Source organism: Mastigoproctus giganteus, chromosome 13 (assembly GCF_048544385.1).
Source record: "Mastigoproctus giganteus isolate SK-2022 chromosome 13, ASM4854438v1, whole genome shotgun sequence".
Lineage (NCBI taxonomy): Eukaryota > Metazoa > Arthropoda > Arachnida > Uropygi > Thelyphonidae > Mastigoproctus > Mastigoproctus giganteus.
In genome coordinates this window covers 108325946-108345615 of record NC_143587.1, presented here as the reverse complement: position 1 = coordinate 108345615, position 19670 = coordinate 108325946, and the positions used below count along the sequence as shown (strand labels likewise).

Genomic DNA, 19670 nt, shown 5'->3' with positions numbered 1-19670 from the left:
TTTATGCATAAACCAAGCTGACTACATACTTAGCATTTAGTAGTTATTTTCATTAGTATTACTAGTTTGATCCTTCTTGCAACTGACTGCATCTGATGACTACGAAGTGACTAATCTGCATTTTGTGTTATTTTGTTTTTGTGGTTGACCTTGACATGACCAGATGTTTCATAAACATTGGATAGCATCCTGAGGCTATCCCCAGTCCAGCCAAACTTAGCACATGTTCTCACCACAGGTACCAATTAATGGTACAGGTATACATTGGAGAAGAATGGTATTAAGGGTAAGTTGCTACAATGGATAAAAGGATGGTTAAGTGTGAGAAGACAGAGGATGGTAATCAATGGGTGCTGCTCTTCTTGGACTAATGTTATTAGTGGAGTCCCACAGGGTTCGGTGTTGGGTCCACTGTTGTTTTGTATATTTATCAATGATATTGATGAAGGTATATCGGGCTTAATGTCGAAGTTTGCAAATGATACAAAGGTTGGCAGGGTTGTTAATGACAATAATGGCAGTGTGCTACTGCAACAGGATCTAGATAATTTGGGCAGATGGACTAAGAAGTGGCAACTGAAGTTTAACTTTGACAAATGCCAAGTACTGCATATGGGTAGAAGTAACCACAGAAAAATGTACCAACTGTGTGGTACTACACTTAAGGTGGTAGAAAATGAAAAAGACCTGGGAGTAATTGTGCAGTCAGATATGAAGTTTTCTGAGCAATGCAGACTGGCTGCCAGGGCAGGTCATGGGGTTTTGTCAATGATATATAGGAATTTTTCTAGCAGGGAAAAGGAAGTGATTATCCCTCTGTATAAGGCAATGGTCAGACCACGCCTTCAGTACTGCGTACAGGTCTGGAGGCCTCATTTTAGGAAGGATGCAGATTTACTTGAGCGTGTACAGAGAAGGGCAACAAGATTGGTGAGGGGAATGAAGGGATCCTCCTACCAAGAGAGGCTTAAGTTCTGCAAATTGCAGTGGCTGGAGACTAGGCACCTGCGCGGTGATCTGATTGAGGTCTATAAGGCCTTGAATGGGTTGAGCACGCTGAATTCTGATGGGATCCTTCCACTTGTTCAGATTACGAACCTAAGGGGGCATAAATTCAAATTAAGAAAAGACAGTGTAGATTAGATGTGCGGAAATTTGCCTTTAGCCAGCGGGTGGTTAATTGCTGGAACAAACTTCCATCTGTCGTTGTGGAAGTTGATAGGTTGAATAAATTTAAGGAGGAACTGGACAGGCATTTGGAGGGAATGGTGTGATTTTTTTTTTTTTTTTGGCTGATGCTGCATAAGCTCATACATTTGCTTTCTTGCATCACATGCCACTACTACTACTACTACTACTACTACATGGTCCTCAGGATCAGGCTCCTGATACTATACTTTATATATAAGGTAGTTTGAATGATAATACAGGAAGTTCCCCCACCACATTTGGATTTTGTGGCAATTTTGGTGGTTGTGATTTCGAGTCACAACCCCTTAATGAAATCATTTATACTTCATCAACCCCCGACCATTTAATAAAAAAATAAAATAATATCTTAAGGACTGTTTCTGAGTTCATTCACAGTGAAGAGGATGTTTCTTAATTTATATTGAAAAATGTGGGAAACATTTAATAAAGCTCTAAATGGGGTCTGATTTGATGTATATATCATTTAAAATTAAAATACTTCAAATATTTTTTACTTATTTTAATTTAAAAATTTACTTGTGAAGTCTTTTTTTTTCTGAACTATTTTCGTTTTTTTGAAATTTTATTCCATTTTTTTCCTGAATTCTTCTGTAAAAATAAAACATTAAAAATAAATTAACATATTCTTTATTGAATTTTATATATCATATTAAATATTATATTTACTGAACATCATTAATGTGAAGGATGTAGTTGATGGGTTTTAATAAGCTCTTTAATATTGGGTTTGAGGTTTGTGAGTTTTAATGTTAATTCACCACACCCTTCCAAGTTTAGTCAGTTCCTCTCTTGTTAAAATGCCATTTATGTGACTAAAACCGACTTCTACTGTTTAAGTGCGCAGAAACACAAGGCTCAACAGCTGCAGAAAGTTTGGGATATTTTGTTGTAATGTTTGTATACTTCCAATAATCACTGATACTTTTATTATTAAATAAAGATTTAGCTTCTATGTTAAGTAAACTCCATTTTCGATATTTATATTAAATGGCGTAATGATCCAATCAGGTACATTCATTTTCTCCAGGTCCTTGAAATGTATTTTAAAATCTTCCTTTAATTTTTCAAGATGCTCTATGTATATCTCCAAATGATCATCTGAAAGTTTTTTTACCTCCTCCTTCCAATTGTTAAGTTTATATAGGCCTATAAACTAAGATCTATATAGGCCTATCTTGACTTGCAACCCTAATAGAATTGTGTGGGCTTGAATGATGGTAACATCTTTATCTTTATCAGTTCTGTACTTCATTAAATCGTGAATACAGGTCTGCCAGATAGAACAGATGGTTCTTAAACTTTTTCAACTCTTCACATAGTGATGGATCTATGTAAGGTACTCCACAGTTGAGTCATATAAATCGACAAGTCTTTGCAAACTAACACCTCTTGACAGCCATCTTACTTCGGTATGCAAAAGTTATTAGTTGAATGTTTCTTCATTTTTTTCACATAACATGGCAAACAGACGTGAATTAAGTGGATGCACTTTGATTTTATCAACTGATCTGATACACACTATTAGAGCATCATGCAGCTTATCACTCAATTTGTAACAAGATGGTGTGTCTGTGTAATGTACAATCATGCCGAAAGTATGCACGGTCATACTCCTGGAACCTTTTCTTTCAGAAGAGCAGCAAATCTGCCGTAACAGCCAACTATTGCTAAGGGAAACATTGTTTTCCTTAAGGTACTCTTCCAAATGTTGTAAAATTGTCTCATCTTTTCCATCAACTTTCACATACCTGGCAAATAAAAACTCGTTAACAATACATTTTTGGCTTTGGCCATAATATAGGCTATTAGAATATTTGAACTGCTGAAAGTTGACTCATCAAGTTGGATGGAGAATTTGCAATTCTGAAGCTCAGACACCAAGGTTTTCTCCACATCATCGGAAATCTCACCAATGTGTCATTGAATTGTATTTGCACTTTATGGCAGGCATTTTAAAACAGGATAGGAATCCTTCATAATCGTTTCAATCATCTCTTTAATTGCTAGTATTATTATCTCCTCACCAATAGTATACGCTTTTCCTTTCTTTGCTATAATAAGAAAGATACTGAATGATGCCTTCAGTCCTCCTTCATTATCAGCATGAGTAGATGGTTAAAAAAAATGTATTAGTAAAAAAATGTAAAAAAAAATAATAAAATAAAATTTAAAAAAAAAAATGTAAAAAAATCCAGATTTCTGAATTTTTTCTTCAGCACCTCAAAAAATTTAAGATCTTCATTTTTCTTATCAGGATGAACGTGTTCGATGTGTTCTTTCATCTTGAAGGTTTCATAGCATCATCACTAAAAGTCTTTTCATATAAGAGGTAGATAGGCATTGTTTCATGTTAATCAAGGGCACAAATCCAAATTTCACACATTCTTATGAATATTGTCGACATTTTTTCCTAGATACAGTGGCAGCTATTGTACTTATTTAGGTTGTAGCTCAATTTATATTTTAAAGTAAATGCAGATGTGAAATGTCCTGAAAAGGAAGTAATTGGGTTCAATTAAGATTATCTCAATTTAGTATTCATAGTATAAAAATATAATAGAAAACAAGGTAATGGTAAAGTTCTGGGGGAACTATATCAGATCAGTAAATAAATTTTAAAAATAATTTAAATATTAAAAAAAATAATAATTTTGGGTCGTTCAAAAATGACTAAAATTTCTCAACATAAGGGGTTTTTTTTTTTGGTAAACCACAAACACGAGAGGTATAAGAAACAATAGTACTTAGTACCATGCTTGGGTTGGAAGTTGAGAAGACGAAAGAAGATATTTGTTGACATTGGTCTTGAACTTTAATGTAATTTTCTGACTGTAATTTTCAGGAAATACGTATGAAAAGGAAGGTTGTTCAGAAAACGGCAGTTGAATGAATAAACGAGGAAGATGAAAAGTTGGTTCTGTGAGTTTGAAGTTGGACAGTAAATGGATGTTGGCTGGTGGTGGTGGCACGTGTTTGGACTGTTTTGAAAGACAGAGCGGGAATTACAGAAGCCAATTCAGAAGAACAGTGCCCATGGAAAGAGGCATGCAGCAGAAACAGTACGTCTATGAGACAGTGAGTGGAGAGACTCTGTTAGAGATGAATCATTAATTAATCTAACTGCCCTCTTCTGAATGGAATCAAGAAGCCCGAGAGAAGTTTTGGGGGCACCACCCCAGATGTGGGAACAATATTCCATGGCAGGGTGGATTTGCAATTTATACAGAGTGAGCAGCTGTTTGGAAGAAAAGTAACACTGAGGGCAAAAGAGAAAACCAAGTTTTTTAGATGCAGAGGAAGCAATATTTGTAATGTGCTTGTGCCAAGAGAGATTAGAAGTCAGGGTAATCCCCAAAACAGATATATATCCCTAGAAATCAGTGTCACAAAAGATAAGCATAGGAGCAGAAGAATCCTTTTTGCGAGATATAAGACAAGACTGAGTTTTAGAAGGATTGAAATCAACTAAGCTGTCTTTGCCCCACTAGAGAATTAGCTGGAGATCGGCATTTAAGGATTTGGTAGCAAATATTCGAGAAGTTGACACTGATTGAGCAGGGCAAGGTTTCTCAAAATGGAAAGTGGAATGCAATGTGTTATCATCGGCAAAACTATGGATAGGATTTCCAGTCAATGGAAGAAGGTCATTAATATACAAAAGGAAAAGAGTGGGGGAAAGAACTGAACCTTGGGGGACTCTAGCATTAGTGGAGAAGTTAGAAGACAGAGCCATCTACCATCACTTTCAGTGAGCAATCTGAGAGAAAACTGGATAACCAATTACAAAAAACAGTTGGCAAACCATAAGATTGAAGTTTGTTTAGAAGACCTTTATGCCAAAGACGATCGAAAGCCTTTGAGATGTCTAGAGCAACTGCTTGTGTTTCACCGAACTTTTCCATTGAATTAGTCCATAAATGGGTAACATAAGTTAGCATATCACCAGTGGATCGACACTGACGGAATCCATACTGGGGATCGTTAATCAGACGGAAGGTTTTTAGGTAGTTTAAGAGTTGGTGGTTAATTGATTTCTCCATTACTTTAGAAAGAGTAGAAGTAATTGCAATGGAACGGTAATGATTGGAGGGATTTGTCACCATTGGAAGGAAAAACACCTTTGGAATAAGAAAGTGAAAAAAGGCGGCAAAGAACAAAAAGAACAAAGAACAAAAAAGGCGGCTATAGATATTTCATACTTTGGTATTTTAGTAGTAAAATCTTGGCTTTCATCTATTTCTGGACTTCGCCTGAAATTTATTATTACGAGTAAAAATGCTTAATCCACCCCGTAGATTCTATTATCAACCCATGGGGGTAGATATTGACCACTTTGGGGACCCCTGATTTAGAGGGACACATTTTTATCTTAGCTTGGTTGTTCAAGAAACTGAGCAACCAAGATAAGAGAATGAAAAACAATGAAAAAACTGTTTATGGGTCTAAGCCACAAACTTTGTTTTTGGAAGGGAGGGCAGAATTGAGAATTTGAACAGAATCAGTTTCAAAATTGTATATGCACACTTATACTCTAGGCCTATTCTTTTGGAAGTATAGGGTAATTTATAAAATAACTGACCCAGTTTGAGACCCTTATATCTCTCAACATACTTGTCGGAAAGATTTAAAATTTTGAAATACAGTAAACCCCCGCTATTCACGGGGGTTACATTCCTGAGAAATGCCGCGAATACCGAAAATGCGAATACTGAGTTATGGCTCCCATAGTAATAAAGGGGTTCCGTTCCAAAGTATGAAATATATAAGAAAAACTAGTCTAAAATTTTGTCTATGTATTATATGTGCCTTCATAATATGACTACGTACACAGACAGTACAAAGTGAAATGCAAGCATATGGCATCGAAAAGAAAAGAAGAAACAATTTAATATTAAATATAATATTTATTAGAAATTTCAAACAAATCTTTCAAACCAGTGTATTTGCTAGCAAAAAAAACTTATCCCGCCAGTGCTATCACCAGTTTCGCTAAAGTATTGATAAAGGTGTTTTGCTTTTTCACGAATGATGAGTGAACTTAACGGAATTTTATTTTGAGTTCGGTCTTCTATCCACAGATTTAAAGCTTTTTCCATTTTTTCTAATTTAACATCACGAGTTACAGAGCAAATTTTTGAAACAATTAGTGTGTTTTCACGGACACTACGGCAAATTTTTTATTCTGATTTCTTGATTGATCGTACCGTTGACTCATTGATTTTATAATGTTTTGCCACCGAGAAGATGTCATCACCTTCTTTGATCTTTTCACATTTCCCTTGTTATTCATAGCCATATTTTTGTACGGGTTAGAAAGTACGGGTTATTGTCCACAATAAAGTCACTTTCTTCCATTAACACACTCGAAAAAGTCTGTTTTACACTGCAAAACGGTAGATTTATCAATTTTGTAAGCATATCAATTTATAAATTGATAAATTTATAAGCATATAAATTAAAAGCAAACAACAAAACCTTCACTGACAAGCGCATAACACAAACTGAACAAGGATTAGCGAGAAACATCCACGCTCGCGATTTTGCCACCCCTCTCCTCCCCACCCACTAAGCGCTGTTTTGACCTGGAAAGATAATTTTAGCCACGCCCATGTTTTTTATGGCGGAAAATGTTCACGGTGCTTTAAAATTCACATTTTTTAGGTTTCATTTTATATTAAATCAGCGACCGCGAATACAGATACTGCGAATAGTGGGGGTTTACTGTATTACTATATTAGGTATGCAACCAAAACATCCAGCGCTAGATTTGTATAACTGCACAGTTTGATTTGTATCACTATGTGCGGGATGGCTGTCTATTAAAACCTTCAAAGCAAAGCATTACTTTATTCATTATGACATTGCAGGAATACTGATCTCCTCTAAATGCATGGGTGCAACATATATTAAAAATACTGATGCGTACATAATCTTGTGTTGTAGTCTATTTTCCAGTAAAGTTGCAGGCAATTTTTAGAAGTAACTTTGAGGTCACGAGTTGCGCTTGCAACTCGTGGCCTCAAATCAATGCTTCCAAAACTGTGAAGTGAATATCACTCCAGTTTTGGAAGCAGTGATTCAAAAATATCGAATATCCAGATGGAAATTGACATCTCTACTGTAGTAGAGTAGAAAAGCAAAAATGCAGAGGGTGCCATTACTGCCTGTGTTATTTCTTGTCATATGGAAGTGTCTAAAATAAAGAAGTATAAAACGTTTCATAAGAATTTTTGCATGGCTCTGAATAAGGTCATCCAGGTTCAAGCTCATCAATGACTACAACATGCATCTTACTTTTCATTAAAACTTCTCGCCAAGTCAGATGAGAAGAAACAACCCAACAACATCCTGTAGATAGAAGAACCAAATTAACTTTGTTATGTGAAGAGAAGGCACTAGATGTGTAACGAAAAACAAATGCACTTATTAATAATATCAGAAAGAGACTAACTTACACATAAGTCATGTGTAAAACCACCTTACTTTAAATAAATCTCACATTAAGAAAGCTAAACGAAACCAAAGACAAATGTGAAAGTCAGTACAGACTTAAAAGTTCAAAAGTGACAGTTATCCCAAGTGAGTATGACCCTTAAAACCTTCCTATTATGCATATTAAAACGATAAATTTCAAAATTTAAATTCATGTTCATCACAAAAACAAAGTAACTCCATTTCAACATGCAAGTAAGCAGATGAGGAGCTGACCTAAAGTTAAACAACTATTTTCAGAAAATCTTTTTACAAAAATGGTATAGAAAAGTGCTAATATGTAATTTTATGTCCCAGGGGCAGTCCACTGGAGGGAAATGGAAACAGAAAGAGCATAGCACAGGATGACCAGATGTCTATTTTCCAATTTGTCCCATTGTCCCAAAGTATTTTATTCTCTCACACACACACTGCTGTTTTTATGAAATTTCAATACAATGGATGACATAGCAGTTTTTCATTTCTGTTTGCATAAATTTATTTTCCATCTATTTGGAGAATTTTGTTGTTCAGAAGATACAATATACAGTGACTTCTTAGTGTACGTGTGTTTAAATTATGCGAATTTAAAATAACGTGTGGTAACCATATTTACGGAAAGCACCACCAGAGGAGGGGGGGAGTACATATTCAAACAGATATTCAACCTCGATGAAACAGGTTTATATTTGGGGGGGGAAGGCCTGATTGCACTTATTTCCATTGTTGAAAAGACTGCACCTGACTTTAAGGCGGTGAAAGATCGGTTAGCACTTCTGTTTAGTGCTAATATGGAAAGTCATAAACTGAAACATGTTGCATTTGCCACTAACAAAACCCTTGTTCCACTGAAGGTTATGACAGATCGTACATGCCTTTGTACTGGTACTGAAACCCTAACGGGCAGATGACTGCTGTTATCTTGAAGTTTTCTTGGATCTCAGTTACCACCAGAATTGTAAGTCTATTGCAAGGCAGAAGGAATTCTGTTCAACATCTTACTTATTCTTGATAATGCCACAAGCCATCTTAACCCAGTATTGTTGATGTCTGTTCCAATATCAAGATTGGTTTTTTCCTGGAAACTACAACCTCCAATACTCCAGCCTACAGACAAACATGTGATTAAATATTTTAAGGCTCACTCACTATTTAAAGTGCATTTTGGCTGATATAATTGACAAGACTGACCATGAACAGATGAGTGTGAAGCAATATTGGTGAACCTTCAATATAAAAAGATGCTTTAAAATCTATTGATGCTGCATGCCATGAAGTACCACATAACTGTATTCAAAGGCATAAGTTATGTCCAGATCTCAGAAAATCTCCTTCAAAGGCTTTGATACTGATGAAGATTATGCGTGAAACTCACAAAAAAGATAGGGTTCTTCTCTGCTAATGCTAATCAGTTGGAGGCAACTGATTAGCATTAGCAGAGGCATACGATGCAAGAAAGCAAGCTTATGCAGCATCAGACAAAAAAAAAAAAAAAAAAAACACTCTGATTTCATCCCTCCATTCGTTCCAAATACCTGTTCAGCTCAGCCTTAAATTTATTTAGGCTATCAACTTTTACAACAAAAGATGGAAGTCTGTTTTTTTTTTTTTAAGTTAAAAGTTGGTTAAAAGTTTTTTTTAACCACCATTAAAAGAAACATACTTCCATGTTGGGTACAATGTGCTTGATACATTCAACTAAGGTTGTCCAGAGGTTTCAAAATATACAGATTTAAATAAATAAAAAAAAAAAAAAAAAAATTAATAATAACAAGCAAATACTAAACACTAAATATTCTGAAATGATATATTCCATGATGGAAAAGCAAGTGAACAAATAAAAATAACTGCTTGCAAAATTGTAACTGTTCACAAATATTCAGATTGAAGAAATGAAATAATTTACAAATAAATCTGATGTGTACAAAAGAACTTGTAAATACTTAGAAAAATGGGCTGAACTCTTCAATAAATTCAACTTTATTGGAATGGATGCTTTTAAGATGTATACCAATTTAGAGGAAGCATAATATAATACAATATTTTTACATAATATAGGTAAAAATATATGCAGTTTCAGATTGATAGACCTTTAGTCACTTTTCTTTGTTTAAAAATTTCATTTAAGAAGAGCTGAAAGGAAGGAAGGAAGGAATGACTAGTCAGCTGTTTATTATTATGATTTTTTTTTTTTTTAAGTTTGTATTCAAGAGAAGGCTTCCTAAATTGAAAATGTATAAAAAATATTTTCAGAATTAAATGTTGAATGGTCAGATGAATAAAACTTCAAGGATGTAAAAATAATTTCAGTGCTATATAATTTAACAGGTATATATTTTTTTCTTATAAAAAATGGTAAAAATATTACTCAGCATGAAGAAATTCAATACAATATTAAGCAAAGCCTTTAGCTCCTGATGAATTTTTCAGATTTATTTCTCTGCTATATTACTGTAACTATTTTATAATATATACATCAATTTTCTAAAGATTTTTTCATTTTTAAAGCATATATTACTGAAAAATATAAAATTCTCATTGTCTTAGTTTTTTAAATTTGTTCCAGTTTTTAGGCTTTAAAGCTCATTTCTGTCCTAGCTGTGGTCACAGCATCAGGATAGCAGAACTTTCCTCTGCTCTTGGTATCCTAATAGTGTGAGAGAAAAATAAAAATTGATGAAATTAAAGTTGTCACTCAGAAATCTGAGTGCATAACTACCTCACAGTCAAGATTCAAATTATTCGTGACTACAGTCTCAACTATGAGGCTGTGTAGTCATTCAATTTTTCTTTACTAAACTCTGAAGTGTTTTATCTACTCAAGCTGCTAGGAGCCTTACAGCAATAATGTTCTGCTATCCTTTTCCTACTTCAGCTCCTCCACTGTTCTCTTCCTACCTGTAGTGATATAATAGACTTCCAAGGGCAAAATTATTCATGGAGTGCTTCTTTGTAACCCTTTGAAGTTTTTCTGAAATTGCAAATGAACTCTTCATTGTTTTGTTTTACTTGCTTATTGTTGTTATGGGGTTTAACGGCACATAAGCCTTGAATGGTTTGAGCATGCTCAATGCTGATGGGATTCTTCCTCTTGCTCAGAATAATCGCCTGAGAGGGCATAAATTCAAATTGAGAAAAAACGATTGCTGGAACAAACTTCCATCTGTCATTGTAGAAGTTGATAGCTTAAACAGATTCAAGGTAGAACCTGACAAACATTTGGAGTGAGGGGATGGGTGAAATAAGGGTTTTTTTTTTTTTTTTTGGCTGATGCTATATAAGCTTGCTTTCTTGCATCACGTGCCCTTGCTAATGTTAATGCTAAGCTTGTTTTACTTGTTTATTGTTGTTATGGGGTTTTAATGGTGTATAAGCTTGTTTTACTGCTTATTGTTGTTATGGGGGTTTAATGGCGCATAAGCTTGTTTTACTTACTTCTTGTTGTTATGGGGGATTTAATGGCGCATAAGCTTGTTTTACTTGTTCTTGTTATTTGGTTTTTAGGAGCATTAGCAACTAAGGCCATATTGCTCCGGGGATATGTGGTGGTCATTCCCCGACCTTACCGCATCCTTCGTATTTGGTGGTCACAGGCTCAAACCCCGGTCTAATCAAGAAGCGTGTGCTATGCACTACCGCTCCTGCCCGCCTGGCTATGGAGGCGCCTGTTTTACTTGCCTTCCAAATAGTTTTCTACAGTTTTGTGATAAACACGAGGTTATATTTTGAAATTGATCATGTGTTCATTCCTATAGTTTTAATGCTAATAATTGTAAAGTTTTAAAGGTCCTATTTTCACACTTCGGATGGATACTACTTTTGAACTTTCAGGTACTTATTTAGTGTTCTCTTTAAATTTTTATTCAATAGAAATTATCCACAATTCAAATTTTTGTCATGTGATAAGAAAACAACAAAACTGTGCTCTTTGGTTTGAATAAAATGTTCATTCATTTCATCAAATTTCCCCAATTTAAGTGACATTCTGGTATGGATTCACTGCTCATTTCATCCTTCGTCTGTACTTTTTTTGAGGAATGATGCAACAGGAAAAAAAAAAGTGTACTAACCACGATGACATAGTACCACAAGCTGTCATCTTCATGTAAGATGTATTCCATCGTACGTGGAGCTGACAAGTCAAGGAGATCCACAAGTTATCTTCATGCAACAAGTACTCCACGACACAGTGTTAATCAGCCAAGAAGATTCTTAATGGACATTTTTTCCCTAGAAATAAAATTTCCTGTCACTTTCTGCATCCTATAACATTCGTCAGACTGTTGTATCCCATAACCTAATATAGATTCCCCTTTAGACATCCTATAAACAAAAATTTACAAGACCAATAGGATATCTAAACTCCTAAGTGTGTTTATAGTGGTTCTCACAACAGCACCAGACCTGAAAGCTATTTTAATTAAAGATGTTAAAAGTATGTCAAGTGAAATGCTTTTATCACAGCTTCATTGGCAATCAACTACATGAAGTATACTGTTGACATTAGTAGTTGTTACACTAAAGGAAAGTAGTGAAAGTTATAGCTATAATAAAGTTTCCTAATAATCATTTTTCTGCCATTTTTTGTTGTTGTTGTTATTATTTGATTTTTAGGAGCATTAGCAACTAAGGCCATACTGCTCAGGGGATATGCAGTGGTCATTCCCTGACCTTTCTGTATCTTCCGTATTTGGTGGTCATGGGCTTGAACCCTGGACTAATCATGAAGAGTGTGCTACACACTGCTGCTCCTGCCCACCTGGCTATGAAGGTGCCACCATTTTTTGTGTTAGTTTGTTTATTTGTACTAGTAATAATCATCTTGCACCTGGAAGCAGAAATCCAAAATATATATAAATATGACACATTTTGAGCACAAGTCTAATACAGGAATAGGTCTCAAAAAAAAAAAAAAAAACCCAAAAAGTATGGTATTTTATAATTATCTATACACCTTACTCTGAAATAGGAAGATGAATTGATTACTGTTAATTCTATATAATCTAGACTATCAGCTGAAAGAGGCCAGTATGTGCTTCAATGTAGGTTTTTTTTTTTTTTTTTTACTATGCTTGCTTATGCTTCTGTTCAGGACCATTCAAATTATTTATTAAATACAGGACCATGAGTTAGGACAAAGTATCTATGCTTACAACTGTGCCCAGGAAAAACAGGAGGATTAAATGCTAAAAGCCTTGTGGATTAATTTAAGACTTGAGGGGCTCTGCAAGGCTTTTGGAGGAAGAGATTTGTTCTATTTATTTTATCAGTTTGGTCCACCATTGTAGTAAAATGGTATCTATTTTGTAGAGATGGAATACACTTGAACAATGACAGTGAGTGCTGCAAGGATCTTCAGGGAAACTTAAGGCTAGCCAGGGATAAGACATGCATAACCCCTGATCACCAGTGAATCATATGGATAAAAATAATGTTGCACACATCAACTGTTCTTGTGAGACCTCAAAAGCCAAAGGGTTTTCACATAATGGGAACATGTGTGTGATGGGCAGTGATTTTTTTAAAATAAACTCAAATTTGGATATTGTTTATCTGGACTTCAGCAAATCACTTGACTTTGTCATGCACAGCACCCCTTCAGGTTGTTATTTTTGAAGTGTACACTTCAAAAATAACAACCTCAAAGTAACTTGTACTTTAAGAAGTTTACTTAAAGTCAGTAGAAGAACAAGATTCAAGGGTTGCAATCCAGGTACACATGAAATTCTCCACGCAGTTTAGATGGGTAGCTCAAGTGGTGTCCTACTGAGCATTACCCTGTTGTAGAGATAGAGGTCATAATCCCACTGCATAAGGCAATTGTGAGAACACAACTGCCTTGTGGAATACCATATCCAAGTAAGAATACTACACATAAAAAAGATAACTGTTGAAAGATGGTAATACACTCTTTGAAATTGGACAGAGAATGCCAAATGAAGAAAGATTAAATGCAGCTACAGAGCCTAGTAACTAGGTATTACAGGGGGTATACACTGAGTGTTCACTGAATTATGACCACCCCTATGAAAACTGAATGCGATCTGTTCACCACATGAGGTATGAGAGTGCAGAGTTGGTCGACCTAAGTAGCATAGACAAGGTGTCTATGCTTGTTTGTTTGTTATTTGGTTTTTAGGAACATTAGCAACTAAGGCCATATTGCTCCGGGATATGCGGTGGTCATTCCCTGACCTTTCTGCATCCTCCATATTTAGTGGTGACGGGCTCGAACCCCAGTCTAATCAAGAAGCGTGTGCTACGCACTCCTGCTCCTTCCCACCTGGCTACGGAGGTGCCTTCTATGCTACTTAGGTCGACCAATCTAAGTGGTTCAGTAGGTAGTAAAATTCTGAGCGTGATAGGTAAAGGGAAGGATTTATCGGATTTTGATAAAGGACAGATTGTGGGTGCTTGACGAGCTGGTGCCTTGATTTCCCAATGGCTGAACTGGTGGGGTGTTCGAGAGCCATCGTTGTTAAAGTGTACCAGGACTGGCATCAAAATGGTCAAACAATGACCTGACAGCAAAACTGCAAAGGTCAGCAAAAGGTTGATGTTAGAGGTGAGCGCCAGGTCCAATGACTCGTACAGGCGAACAGGCGCAGCACTGTTGAAGAGTTGACTACCCAATACAACATGGGTCAACCTGGAACAATATCTGGCATGACCAGGTGTCACATGCCCGCACATATGAGCTATACCAGCAGACCCCTACGTCATCCTCTCCCAACCAAGGTTCATTGGTGTAAAAGACTCGCCTGGTGCAAGGATCATGCAAGTTGGACGTTAGAAGACTGGAAGAAGGTGTGTTAGTCAGGTGAGTCACGTTGTTTACACCACACTGTGGATTGTCATGTACTGATTTTGCATCAACATGAGGATTTGGAATCAACAACATGGTATAAAAAGTGCAGGCTGGTGGAGGCGGTTGTATGGTGTGGAACATGTTTCACTGGCAGGAACTTGGACCCCTGGTGCATTTGGAACAACGCATCAGTGGTCTCTGCTATCATCAACTGCTGGCGGACTGTGTACACCATGCTATGTTACACTTCTTCCCAAATGGCGGTGGTGTCTTCCAAGATGACAATGCGCGAGCCATTGGGCACTTTTTGTGCAGAAATGGTTTGAGGAACACAGTTCTGCCTTCCAGCATATATCGATTGGCCTCTGAACTTGCCCGATACCAATCCCATAGAGCACTTGTGGGACACTATGGAAAGGCATTTCATGCATCTGGATATACCAATCACTTCCATACCTGCATTGCTGACCGCATTACACACAGCTTGGTTGGCCATACCTCCCAAACGCCTCCGACATCTTGTTGAATCAATGCCACATCGGATAGCTGCTGTACCAAGGACAAAAGGAGGACCTACGAAGTATTACGTAGGTGGTCATAATTCAGTGATCACTCATTGTACATAAAGACTCTGGAGGGGGAGATAGTAAAATGAATGGAGGTGAAATTTTCATAGCTATAAATAATACAAGAACATGGGCCATATATTCAATTATGGGAGGGAGAGATAAGAGGTATCAAGTGGATTGTAGGAAGTGAACAAACTGTTAATTACTGGAATAAGTTATCACCATGGGTAGAGGAGGCTGGCAGCTTGAGGAAATTCAAGTCAGCTGGCTTGGCACCTATGTGCAAGAAGTGAAACACAGAAGGGTTTTTTTTTTCTCCCCTGGAGATGTGCAATAAAGCCTAGGGAAGTAATAGCAAACTTTTTTTGCCCTGTGAGCCATAGAGAGATAGAAAAAAAAAAGATAGTAAGTAGTCTATTATTATAAAAAAGTAACAATACCTGAAATCTCTAAGGTGCTATGTATACTGTCACACAATTACATTTATCACTGCTAAATGTAACTAAAAGACCACAAAACAAATTTTTCTTAATATAAAAAATACCCTTTTTTAATAATATAAACTATTTATGATGGTTGCTTGTCTGTATATTTTCTTATAGGTGCCACTGATTCACCATCCCTGGTACCATGGCCAAGACTATTATCAAAACAAAAATTACAAAACACACTGTGTATTGTGCTTTTCAGCATCCAGATTGATAATTTTCTTTAAAGGTAAAGCACAGAACTGGTGCTTTTTGAGTAAGAGAATGTGTCTACGTACAATGAATATACAGAAAATGCAACTCACCTTAGATTTCTCATATAACTGTTGTAGTTCTAAGTCAATGTTCTCATTTTGTGGCAATTCCCCAACAGAATGAGATCTCCTGTGACTGGTAACAACTGGAGAGGAAGTGGTCTGTGATATATTTCTGCTATATAAAGGAGCATGAGACTTTGTACGGACCATGCCTCCTAAATCAGAGAGTCTAAAAAGAGGAAAAGGTTTTCCCTTCACAAGCAAATGAAAATGGGAAGGACAACAATTTCATAATACCACATCATTATTAAATCAGTATTTACAAATGTAGTTCAACCTTATATAGCAAGTCAACTAAGATAAGCAGCAAGATATTCTAGAAATAACATATTATAATAGGTAATAAACATAATACCTAAAAAACATAATACCTAAAAGTAATATACATAATAGGCAGGTTAATGGCAGGATACTTTTCTAACACTACATAGAAGTAGTGTTAGAAAAGTAGAGATGACACAATACAGTTCCATCACAGGATGTAACGTATACTGCTTTGATTAATCACTGTAGTTAATTGATGAATCCTTTCTAGAAAAGCACATTACTCTTACTGGAAGCATCAATATGCCACTAGGAAACAATAATAAAGATCATAATTTAGAGAAGCCTACAGGTCTTTCATTTGGTATGTTGTAGATGGATTTTGTTTGTCTGCAGTCTTCCCAGGAAGAGTTAAGTGGTTAAAACTTTGAATTTTTGAACCAAAATATTTCAAGTATGATTGCTATTATAATGATATGCATAGCATAGCTGCAAACCTTACTTTGAGAAAGCAAGATATTTTGTAATAAAAAAAAAAAGAAAAGAAGGAGAACATAATATTTTTTAAAATTCATATTTTAGACTTGAAACTAAGTTTCGCGAACAGCACAGATTTTATATTATGATACAACCTTAGGACAGTTTACCGATATGGTATGCTTTCAGAAATTACTGTAACCAGGACTTTTCTGTTAACCATTACTTTTCTTATGGGATTTCCTGAATTGACTGTGATACCACTTATAATTGTTTTAAGGAAGAGACTTTTGAAGACGTTGCCTCTTCACAAATGTTGAGTCTTTATAAGAATGCCCTATTATCTATACCTGGCTGTTGAGAGCATTTTCCAAGTTTCATCAGTAAGAGAAGATATGAACGGGTTTTTTTTTTTTTTTTCACCTAGCTGAACATCTCCCCACCACCCACCCACACACAGATATAATTGTGAAATTGTTAAAATGACAAGCATGACTTGGGATAATTTGTTATATTTAAAGTTTTCTTTCTCACTTGTTGGTTCCCCAATCAAGGACCACTATATATCCATTCTTTCTTCTTTCACATAACTCATGGTAGGTTCTTACGCTGAAAACTGACAGAACTGATATTGCAAAACATATTTTGCTTCATCTATCTCTTTACCTTCAATTACACTATGAAGTATTAGAAATTTGTCCACAAAAAAATATTTCAAATCTGAACATGTTGCATGACAACCAATAAATTTGTGCTACCTCCCGATACAACTAAAATCTGTGTTAACTCCTGATGACAACTCAAAATTTATGCTTCACTATTAATGCCCTTGCTACTCCAGTTTTTAGGCTTACCATAACAGGTGCATTACCAACACAAGTGCCAGCCAGTTTTCTAAAGGAATTCCACTTTCTTTCAGGTTGGTAAGAAGATGCTCAATATTGTAATGCTCTAGAGTCACCTTTGAACACCATCACCACAAGCAAGACTTGTCTGATTTGAAGATTATTTTTGATTACCATCTGTAACAACTGAAAATTCCAAGCTTTTCTGAGTCATCACAATCTCCTTCCTTCCTTCTCTGCCCAAATTTTACTAAAAAAAAAAAAAAAAACTGCTGTTTTGGTTCACTTTTTTTTTTTTATTTCACTACCAGAAAACATTTCTAATAATGAATCTGCATGATCAGCACAGCTCATTTTCATTTCTCTGTTTCATTTTCTCTTTTGATTTTAAGCCACAATCTTCCACAAAATATCCCACACAGTTAACAAGCCATAACCTGTCAACCCCAAAGGTATAATCTGGGATTTCTATATAATACAGCTCAGATGAAGTTATATTTTGCAATAAATGATGCAAATAAGCATTCAGCAAATTTCATAGTGAAGTTAACGCTCTTGTTCTCTTGTCCAGCATTACTAAATTTTTAACAGAAACAGAAGCAATATTATTTTTTTTATAAACTTTTCCACTCTCCATTTGTTGAACAGTAGGAAATTAGCAATACTGAAATTTATAGCAGATTGTTTATTAGAAAAACTTTTGAGCCTAAAGGCAAATAAGACTTCTGGAGATGGCATATAATTTTGATGGAGGTGACGAAAGTGCCCCGAACCATTAAGGTTAATTATGAGGCATCATTGGATATGGCAGATTTGGATTGGAAGAGTGTCACCAATACATAAAGAGCAAAGTGGGTAACCACAGAATAGTCACTCTGATTTCAGTAGTAGTGAATATCATGGAGGTAAAAATAAAGAGTATAATATAGAGACATTTACACAGAAAAGGAATCCTCAAGGATACACCACATGGACTTGTTAAGGGAAAATCATGTTTAACTAACCTGGTTAACTATAATGGCAGTTATGCATGAGCTGGATATAGGAATAAGTTTGACACTTTATTTGGATTTTAGCACTGCATTTGACTCAGTCCCCCAAGACAGACTGTTACTGTATATGCTAGAACATGTTGGGATCACAAGCAAGGTTCTAAGAAGGATTGCAGTGTGGCTGCAGGGCAGGAGACAGAGGGTTGCAATTAATGGTTATTCTTCAGACTGGTATAACATTAGAAGTAGGATCTAACAATTATCAATTCTGGGGCCACTGTTTTTATAATGTTCATAAATAACATGAAGGGATAGAAGATGTGATAGTTTGCAGATGTAAAGATTGGGAGAGCAGTTAATGCCAGGGCTAAGCAGCATGCCTTCAGGATGAATCAGGTTGGCTTTAAGGATGGTCAGATAGGTTTAACCCATCAGTGGTTGTACCCAGTTTGTAGCAAGCAAGGTTGTGCAGCACCTGGTAGGTAGTTTTTATTACTCGAAAAAGTTTTTTTTTTTTTTTTTAATTTGGCTTGAAGTACATGAATGTTTAAATCTTTTAATAATAATTTCAATACTTATTAAATGTGATTTTTTACTTAAAAACTTAAAATTTTAAAAATGTTTTACGTATTATTTTCAGTGGAACACAACTTTCATTATTTTTGCTGAAAATTAAAATAATCTTGGAGTCAGAAAATATAAACACAAAAGTAACTGTCACTTCCATTTTTCAATGCAGAAAACCATTAAGAGTGTAACAATCCAAACTTAACACATGCATTAATGCTTTGTCCAATAAAAAGAATAAACAGATCAAAATAAATTATAATAGAAACAAGAATCCATTTTGTATCGATAATAATTGACATACACATTTTGTACAACAATTAAACATAAAATAAAGAGTACCTAAATTCTATAGCAGATATGTCAGCTACCTAAGCAATCTTGCTAGTTTATTATCAGCAATGTCGGTCATCATGTTAGTTTCATAATCTGCAGTGTATTATTTACAAAATTGGAACATTGAAGCAGAAAGAAAAAAAAAAAAAAAAAAAAAAGTAGGCACTTGATGGAACTTGACAAGTGCTTTTCACATAAAATTCCAAGTAAACAAAAACTATCCATTTCCAAAATTGTGCAAATAGTAATCTGGTTATATAGAAAATTCTAATTTTCTATATTTAGGAATATAGAAAAAAAAATTCAGCCTTTTAATATTTAATA

At 35.4% G+C, this 19670-nt stretch overlaps 1 protein-coding gene across 6 annotated transcripts in view; it reads right to left on the bottom strand.

The window, feature by feature from the left end:
• LOC150076347 (phospholipase D1-like) overlaps positions 1 to 19670 on the bottom strand; it is a 496427-nt gene that overhangs the window by 190069 nt on the left and 286688 nt on the right. For all 6 annotated transcript variants that reach the window (XM_090387709.1, XM_090387710.1, XM_090387707.1 and 3 more), the window contains one exon: positions 15854 to 16034. In XM_090387709.1, the coding sequence (XP_090243835.1) occupies positions 15854 to 16034 (181 nt within the window). The remainder of the gene's footprint in view (positions 1 to 15853; positions 16035 to 19670) is intronic.